Below are 9,308 nucleotides of genomic sequence, written 5' to 3' on the forward strand. Positions count from 1 at the left end.
CTTTTGTGTGTATGTTTGTGTTTGGGGAGCTAACAGAGCCCCCAGTCTGGAGAATAAGCTCTGTGCAGTGCTTCCCCCGGGGATGAGCTCACTCACGTAATGCCCTGCACCTGTGTGTGGGTGGCCGTACACATCTGCAGGTCCACTCTGAGGACAGGGCTTGGGGGATCTGTCCTCTGCCTTTTGCTCTCCCCTTCCACCTCCCCTTGGGCTGTCAGTTCAGAATGCACCAGGGCAGCTGGCAGGCCCAGAGATCAGCGTGTTCAGAGCCTCAGCCCCACCTCCTCCTGCCATCCTGTTCAGGAAGCCACTGTCAGTCAGCCCAAGTAATAACAATTATGACCCAATTGCCATTTATTAAGTGCTTGCTATGTGCCAGCTACCAATTAAAGGCTTTTCATGCATTAACTGATTAATCCTCATAACCACTCTTTGAGGCAGATACCATTAGTACGCTGTTTTGCCTGTTTTACAGATGAGAAAACCAAGGCAAGAATGTCACTAACACCTGTGTGTTCCAACAGGATCTGTCCAAAACCCTCTTGATGTACACTGTTCCCGCTGTTCAGGGCTTCTTCCGTTCTATCTCCTTGTCACGAGGCAACAACCTCCAGGACACGCTCAGGTATCGGGGAAGGGGAGGACGTAACTCTGGTACGCCAACACAGAAGTCACACACAAAGTCCTCTTTCCCTTCCTGGCCCCAGTCAGTACACCAAGATCGGCATATGCGCCTTTCTCTCTGATGCAGTTTGAGGGGTAACAGCTGGCCTGGCCCCACCTGTGTGGGTGAAATCTGCAGACAACAAGGACGATAAGTGGAGTGAGAATTCCCTGTGCATGGTTTCTTATGTAGCGAATAATTAACCCATCTGTTAATTACAGTATTTCTAAAACCCCTCAGCGGCTTTGATAGGTCTTAACAAATGACCCAGATCAGTCCAAAGGTTACAGGTGAGATCAGCCTCCTGCTTCCTTTGGTGATCTCTGACCGGCTAACTGCTAGATGTCCCTGTTGCTGCTATTCTATAGGCAACTCCTTTTATACGAGCATATGTTTGGTTCTCCAGAGGTTATCCTGGCTCATCTGTTCATGCCATGGTGACCTTTGACGTGATCTGAGATGAAATACACATTTACTCAGGATAATCCCCATGGTGTTCAGTAAGACCACACTGCCTCCCATCATAGACACCTGCTCCCAAGGGGTCCAGAGACCAGGCGCATTTGAGGACCATTGATTTGAGTCCCTGACAACTCTCTTCTTAAGAATTTTTTTTTTGTAAGGAATTTTTTTCCTAGGCTGGCTAGAGCTAGAGCTCAGTGGTGTCATCGTAGCTCACAGCAACCTCAAACTCCTGGGCTCAAGTGATCGTCCTGCCTCAGCCTCCCAAGTAGCTGGGACTATAGGTGCACACTACTACACTTGGCTAATTTTTTCAATTTTTTGTAGAGATGGCGGTCTCACTATGTTCCTCAGGCTAGTCTTAAACTCCTGACCTCAAGTGATCCTCCCACCTCAATCTCCCAAAGTGCTAGGGTTATAGACATGAGCCACTGCACTTGGCCGTTTTTTTTTTTTTTTTTTAATTTAGAAAATGGGGTCTCACTCTGTCACCCAGGCTGAAGTATAGTGGCACCATTATAGCTAACTGCAGTCTTGAACTCTTTTAAGCAATCCTCCCACCTCAGCCTCCCAGGTAGCTGGTATTACAGGCTGGACCCACGGGTCCCAACCCTTAAAGGCCTTAAAGATGAAAAACAAACAGACATAACCTGAGAAACTAGATTTTCTGTGACTTTCTCATTTTCCTTTTTCAGAGTCCTCACCTTATGGTTTGATTATGGTCACTGGCCAGATGTCAATGAAGCCTTAGTGGAAGGTGTGAAAGCCATCCAGATAGATACTTGGTTACAGGTGAGAATACTTGGTTACAGATGAGGATGGGTCAGATTCTCTCTCCTGTATGTCTTCTCTTGGAATCATGGCAATGTTCAGAGTAGCAAGGCAGTATGTGTTATGTATACAGTGCTAAAGACTAGAGCTTGGTCCCAAGGTCAAGTGTCCATATTTTCTTTAGTTTCTTTTAGAGAAACTAAATGGCGAATGAACAATTTCAGAGCCCAACAGCATCAACCAAAACCAGTTATAAGAGTTGATCTTTTCCTAGAAGAGTAAGTGCTGCATACTATGTCTTTTTGAATACCAGGTTATACCTCAGCTCATTGCAAGAATTGACACACCCAGACCCTTGGTGGGACGTCTCATTCACCAGCTTCTCACAGACATTGGTCGGTACCACCCCCAGGTATGTGGAGACCCTGGGCAGTTTCTCATCCAAACATGACCTCTTGGTTTGGTGTTCAGCCTTTCCTAAAGCTGCTCTAGAGACAGAAGTGAAGGAACCGGGAGCCCAACCTTCTATCCTGCCCCAGGAGGGTCTGTCAGCTAGCAGTCCAGTGGCCCAAGGCCCTTCCTGAAAAGAAAGAGTTTCTCCAAGATTGAGTAGCCTCCTTCCTGGTAGACTCAAGTGGGTGTGAATCTCATACTCACCACTTCTTTTGTCATCCTCCTTAAAATTAGTGTCAGGCTCCTTCACACGTCCTTTTGCAAAGGTCCCTTCTGTTTTTGCTTCAGGCCCTTATCTACCCCCTGACTGTGGCTTCTAAGTCCACCACTACAGCCCGTCACAATGCAGCCAACAAGATTCTGAAGAACATGTGTGAGCACAGTAACACACTGGTGCAGCAGGCCATGATGGTGAGTCCAGAGCCAGCGTGGGATGTCACTGACCCTGGTCACCTCGGCAGAGGTCTCCAGTGGGAGTGTTTCTTCCTCACGTCAGTGCCGCATACTCCCGATGGCTACCAGAAATACCTCCTATTTATCTGAGATAGGCCTTTCTGAATTTAGCTTATCCCTGGTGCTTTTCTCCTCCTTCTCTTTGACCCAGGTGAGTGAGGAGCTGATCCGAGTGGCCATCCTCTGGCATGAGATGTGGCACGAAGGCCTGGAAGAGGCTTCTCGCTTGTACTTTGGGGAGAGGAATGTGAAAGGCATGTTCGAGGTGCTGGAGCCCCTGCATGCTATGATGGAACGGGGCCCCCAGACTCTGAAGGAAACGTCCTTTAATCAGGTATGGAATAAAGAAAGCATGAAAGGACGTGACCCATGGCCCTTGTCAGACTCCTTTCCATCCAGCCTTCCCACTGACTTTAGTAAGATGTTCTCTGATAGAGGTCACAGGATACAAAAACACCAGAAATGCAATTGTCATTGAGTTACAAGAACCCTCCTGAAGTTTCAACTGGAAGATCACAAGATTCCTCAAGAGGTCATCTTGTCTCTCCTGTACCTGATAAGCCATGCTACGGGTTTGGGGGCTTCAGGATTAGAGACTTGTACAGCTTTTGCTCCCACCAGTTCCCTGCCAGTGTTTTCTGGCCACAGTAGGCTCCTAGGGGATTTCTGCAGTTGGCTTGGGGATTTAGCCCCCTAGCTTGGTTGAGACTTTGACCACTTGCGAATTTGCCCTGATTTCCCTCTCAGGCATACGGTCGAGATTTAATGGAGGCCCAAGAATGGTGCAGAAAGTACATGAAGTCAGGGAATGTCAAGGACCTCACGCAAGCCTGGGACCTCTATTACCATGTGTTCAGACGAATCTCAAAGCAGCTGCCTCAGGTAGGATCCTCAGGCTTCCAGCAGGGTTAACCATCATTGTAGTCCTTTCTGTAGTCCTTTCCTTTCAAATATTCTAACACTCAGTCCAAAGCATCTGGTTTCAATTCTGCTTTGGGACAAGTAATCGCTATTAGCAAGCCATTGAAAAATACCTAAATTGCATTTAAATTCCTCCCTGGAGGCAGAACACTAAATCCTTTCGTAATTATTCACAGCTCACATCCTTAGAGCTGCAATATGTTTCCCCAAAACTTCTGATGTGCCGGGACCTTGAATTGGCTGTGCCTGGAACCTATGACCCCAACCAGCCAATCATTCGCATTCAGTCCATAGCACCATCTTTACAAGTCATCACATCCAAGCAGAGGCCCCGGAAGTTGACACTGATGGGTAAGGACCACTGTACACTTCTGTCACCTGTTTTTCCTCCCTACCCTGGCTGAGTCCCCCTTCCCTCTTCTGAAATTACAGCTTGTCATTCCCACTACTAATCTTTCATATGCCACGTCTCCCCCGTGTTTATTGAGAGGAATAGAGGACAAGTGAATTCCTCCTTTTTACATCCTTCTTGGGACTCTTAGTTTATTCATGTAGCTGTGCTTAAGCGAAGCATAGTGGTCACGCACAAAGGCACCCAACGTGGAGGGCTGTGGTAGGCAGGTGTTGGGAAACTGATGGGGCCAAGAAGGAGGCATCTGGATGCAAACGTGGAAGGTGACAAGCTACTTTGGAAAAAGAGCTCTGGCTCTGGAATATTCTTTTTGCTAACATTATAGTCTCTGTGGGGAATGATTGTATAAAATGAACAAACTGAAATAGAAATGAAATCTCAGTGAGGTTTGTTAAACGGACTTTGGAATTTCCCTTAGGCGTAGAGTGTTACCTGTCTGGAATGGTTTGCAGAGGCCTAAGTGCCCTCCTGGCACTCAGAGATTGCTCACTCTTAACAATGCTCATGGTTCTTAATTGTAGTGCGTATTCACCAGCACCAACTAATCATGGTCCACAGGTGATTGTCTCTCCATGGACCGGTGTCTTCTAATACTTAAACGTGGCTCAGTCAGGTTCTTGGGTGTTTAATTAAAGAGAGTTTCAGGAAGGAACTGTTCCCAGAGGTGTGAGCAAAGTTCAGAGAAGAAGCCGAGAGCACCCAGGAACAAGCAACAGTGAGAAACTATCACCCCCACCCCAGCCCTCCAGAGCTGAGAGGACAAGGAGCCCAGTAAGGGCTCAACCTGAGAGACTCCGTCCGGCAGAGGCTGTAGCCCAGATTGCGGGATGTAGCTGCTTCTAGACGTAGCCGTGCCATATGGAGGGGGAGATACCCTGACATTTCCCTTTTGCCACCATGCCCACCTGTGCTTCCAGGAGGTGTGGTCTGTCTGTAGGGGTCAGGCCTCTCAAGACAGGAGAGGACAGAATGGGCTGGGGAGGAGGGAGTACAGAGAATGGTAGTCATTCCTGGTCCTCAGAAACAGTTCTTGTTTTGTTTTCTTTTGTTTTTTTTTTTTTTTGAGACAGAGTCTCACTGTGTTGCCTGGGCTAGAGTGCCGTGGCGTCATCCTAGCTCACAGCAACCTCAAACTCCTGGGCTCAAGCGATCCTCCTGCCTCAGCCTCCCGAGTAGCTGGGACTACAGGCATGCGCCACCATGCCCGGCTAATTTTTTCTATATATTTTTAGTTTTTCCAATTAATTTCTTTCTATTTTTAGTAGAGACGGGGTCTCGCTCTTGCTCAGGCTGGTTTCGAACTCCTGAGCTCAAACAATCCGCCCGCCTCGGCCTCCCAGAGAGCTAGGATTACAGGCGTGAGCCACCGCGCCCGGCCCTTGTTTTGTTTGAATTTGAGCAACATTGGTCATTGCGGACCATCAGAAGCAAGGCCATTTTTTTTTTTTAATAGAGACAGAGTCTTACTCTCACCCAGGCTGGAGTGCAGTGTTGCAATCATAGCTCATTGCAACCTTGAATTCCTGGGCTCAAGCGATCCTCCAGCCTCAGCCTCCCAAAGTGCTGGGATTACAGGCATGAGCTACTGCGCCCAGCAGCAGCCATTCTTTTCATCAATTCTAAGGATTGCTTTTTTCCTTTTGTAGGGAAAGTATGATTAGGTAAGGCACATGTAGTCTGAAAGGAGCTTTTGAATACAGTGGTGGTCCCAACTAAAGGGGTGGAGAACCTCTGATCTCCACTCACTGCTTCCCCTATTCCTTACAGGCAGCAACGGGCATGAGTTTGTTTTCCTCCTGAAAGGCCATGAGGATCTGAGACAGGACGAGCGGGTGATGCAGCTCTTTGGCCTGGTTAACACCCTTCTGGCCAATGATCCAACATCTCTTCGGAAAAACCTCAGGTATTCAGAATGCTCTGAAATGACAAAGATTTGAGAAGTCTTCTAGTTTCTCCCTACATCTATCTCATGTGGGTAGTCATGTATCTTAATGAAATAAATTATAAAATTATGTACCTGGCAGGAAGTTATCCATAGCCAAGATGTCAAACACAAAAAGAAAAATTCTCCAGAATGTTTAGGGTATTTATTCTAATTGGAAAATGCCTTCAGCAACCTCCAAAATCCAGAATGGAACAATTTGTGGCAATTAGACTAGAGGTTCTGCAAGTTTGATGTGTTTTATCCCTAGTGGGATTAAAGCCCAGCCAAACCTTTCCTATCCTTAGTACTCTGTTGCCTCCTCTTCCTGTTAAAATTAAAACCATCAATATAGGCTGGGCACGGTGGCTCATGCCTGTAATCCTAGCGCTCTGGGAGACTGAAGTGGGAGGATCACTTGAGCTCAGGAATTCAAGACCAACCTGAGCGAGAGCAAGACCCTGTCGCTACTAAAAAGAAAAATTAGCCGGGCATCATGGCTCATGCTTGTAGTCCCAGCTACTTGGGAGGCTGAGGCAAGAGGATCGTTTGAGCCTAGGAGTTTGAGGTTGCAGTGAGCTATGATGACACCACTGCACCCCAGCTGGGGCAACAGATTGAGACTCTGTCTCCAAAATGAAAAAAAGCCATGAATATTAAGTTAAGAGGTTATTTTGGCCTCAGAAATAGTCACTTGATTGTTCCCCTAAAGCCATGAGTTTGTGAGACAAGTTGAGAAGACCAGTGTTGGTTTCATACCATCAGTGCATTTTCTGAGATGCTTTACTCTTCACAAAGGGTCCCTCACTACACCCCTCACAATAGCCTGCTGCAGGGGGCTCATAAAAATAGGCCGCAAGTATCCAGAGCTGATCAAAAGTCTACTTTCTTTCCTAACCCTCCTTTCCTGTGGGCGCCAGCATCCAGAGATATGCTGTCATCCCTTTGTCGACCAACTCAGGCCTCATTGGCTGGGTCCCCCACTGTGACACACTGCACGCCCTTATCCGGGACTACAGGGAGAAAAAGAAGATCCTCCTCAACATTGAGCATCGCATCATGTTGCGGGTATGTGATGAGGCTGCCAGACTAGGCTCAACACCCCTTCGGTGTCTTGAAGACAAAACTCACAAGTCAGGGAATCTGCACAGAGCTGCTTTTCTAGTTCTTCTCTGTATGTTTATCACGAAAAAAACCTATTTGAGGGAATTAGCTTTGAAGATGTTTAATGAAATCAGTCCTAAATAAGATAACCTTCTGAGAAATCGAAGGACCCTAAAGCCAAGAAATTAATTTTTCATCATCCTAGGGGAGGTTGGACAGATAAATGTCAGGCAACACATATTTACCTAATGCATACAAAGCACAGGCCATATGGAGAAATTGTGTTTAGTAAATGTATAAGTAACAAGAAAGAAGAAACCTCTAAAACTCTCATCTGCACAGAAGGATTCTACTGAGGTGAGGCCTAGTGCTTACCTCTTATGCCCTGGGAATTCTGTGGTCATCGGGTTAGAGTGCTCATTGCATCTTCCCTTTTGCAGTTCTTATCTTCCTTTTCCTGTTGGCCATGGTGGTGAAATTATTAGAATTCAGTGCTACCTGGACCCCACACCTGTTTCTTCCTGGATTTAAATTGCTTGTCTTAAGCTGTTCTCTTACTGAAAGGTTATGTTCTGATGCAGATGGCTCCAGACTACGACCACCTGACACTGATGCAGAAGGTGGAGGTGTTTGAGCATGCCGTCAATAACACAGCCGGGGACGACCTGGCCAAGCTGCTGTGGCTGAAAAGCCCCAGCTCAGAGGTATGGCCACTGGGCTCTTGAGGGACCCCACTCCCGCATTGCACACCCACTCTTGACGGTATTGCTTCCCCATTCGTTCATGCACACGTGATGGGTTCCTCTTTGTTGTGATTAGCTGTGGATTGTGTACAACCTTCAACAAAAATTAAATGGGTGAGCAATGAGTGAGCCAGGCAAGTTAGATTTAGACTAAGTAGTTTAAGGTTTCTACTGAGCTCTTTATATAAGATAGTTAAGTCTTTTTCATATACGTTACAAATTTCCTGTTCATTTGGTTTTTTAATGTTGCATGTTTATTGGTTTGGTGTTTTTGCGTTTTTTGTTTTTGATGTACAGTCAGCCCTCCATAGCTGCAAGGTCTGCATCCATGGTTTCAACCAACCACAGATAGAAAATATTTTTTTAAAATAACAATACAACAATAAGAAATAATGTAAATTAAAAGGCAATAGGGTATAACAATTATTTACAGAGCATTTACATTGTATTAAGTATTATACATATTCTAGAGATGACAACCAGGTTGTGCCCGGTTATATACAAATACTATGCCATTTCATATAAGGGACTTGAGCATCAAAGATTTTTTTTTTTTTTAATTACTCCTCTTTGTTCTAAAGAACATCACAGATTTTGATATCTAAGGGGGTCCTGGACCCAATCCCCCAAAGATATCAAGGGACAAGTGTATAGGCTTTTATTGTTTATTTGTTTAGAAACAGGGTCTCGCTCTGTCACCCAGGCTAGAGTGCAGTGGGTAACTGCTCACTGTAACCCAGAACTCCTGGGCTCAAGTGATCCTCACCCCTCAGCCTGCCAAGTAGTTGGGACTACAGGCCCGCGCCACCACGCCTGGCTAATTTTTTAATTTGTTTATAGAAATAGGATCTTGCTATTTTGCCCAGGCTGGTCTCAAACTCCTGGCCTCAAGCAGTCCTCCCATCTTGGCCCCGCAAAGCGCTAGGATTAGAGGCATCAGCTACTACTCTGGGCACGTACAGGCTTTTTTAAAAGTTAGAAGTTACCAGAGTTTTTATCTTTTCTTTATAGTTTCTTTCTTTGGCTGTATATTTGGAAAGGCCCTCTCCACCTTAAGATTATGTATCTTTTTACCTATATTTTGTTATACTAACTATAAGATTTTTCTTTTTACATTTAAATCTCAACCCAAGGGGCCAGACACAATGGCTCACGCCTGTAATCCTAGCACTCTGGGAGGCCGAGGCAGGAGGATTGCTTGAGGTCAGGAGTTCGAGATCAACCTGAGCAAGAGCGAGACCCCTGTCTCTAAAAAAATAGAAAAATTAGCCGGGCGTGGTGGGGCACGCCTGTAGTCTGAACTACTCCAGAGGCTGAGGCATGAGGATCGCTGGAGCCCAGGAGTTTGAGGTTGCTGTGAGTTACACACTGATACCATTGCACTCTACCCAGGGTGATAGAGTG

General features: G+C 46.3%; 1 protein-coding gene across 1 annotated transcript in view; it reads left to right on the top strand.

Annotated features, from left to right (window-relative positions):
• The window catches only part of MTOR (mechanistic target of rapamycin (serine/threonine kinase)), a 140,021-nt gene that overhangs the window by 113,556 nt on the left and 17,157 nt on the right, over positions 1 to 9,308 (top strand). Inside the window, exons 39-48 of the mRNA XM_012662496.1 lie at positions 525 to 625; positions 1,822 to 1,918; positions 2,211 to 2,309; positions 2,639 to 2,761; positions 2,955 to 3,137; positions 3,551 to 3,685; positions 3,901 to 4,075; positions 5,904 to 6,039; positions 6,978 to 7,125; positions 7,743 to 7,865. Of these exons, the coding sequence (XP_012517950.1) occupies positions 525 to 625; positions 1,822 to 1,918; positions 2,211 to 2,309; positions 2,639 to 2,761; positions 2,955 to 3,137; positions 3,551 to 3,685; positions 3,901 to 4,075; positions 5,904 to 6,039; positions 6,978 to 7,125; positions 7,743 to 7,865 (1,320 nt within the window). The remainder of the gene's footprint in view (positions 1 to 524; positions 626 to 1,821; positions 1,919 to 2,210; positions 2,310 to 2,638; positions 2,762 to 2,954; positions 3,138 to 3,550; positions 3,686 to 3,900; positions 4,076 to 5,903; positions 6,040 to 6,977; positions 7,126 to 7,742; positions 7,866 to 9,308) is intronic.

The sequence above is a fragment of the Propithecus coquereli genome, unplaced genomic scaffold (assembly GCF_000956105.1).
Source record: "Propithecus coquereli isolate 6110/MARCELLA unplaced genomic scaffold, Pcoq_1.0 Scaffold77, whole genome shotgun sequence".
NCBI lineage: Eukaryota > Metazoa > Chordata > Mammalia > Primates > Indriidae > Propithecus > Propithecus coquereli.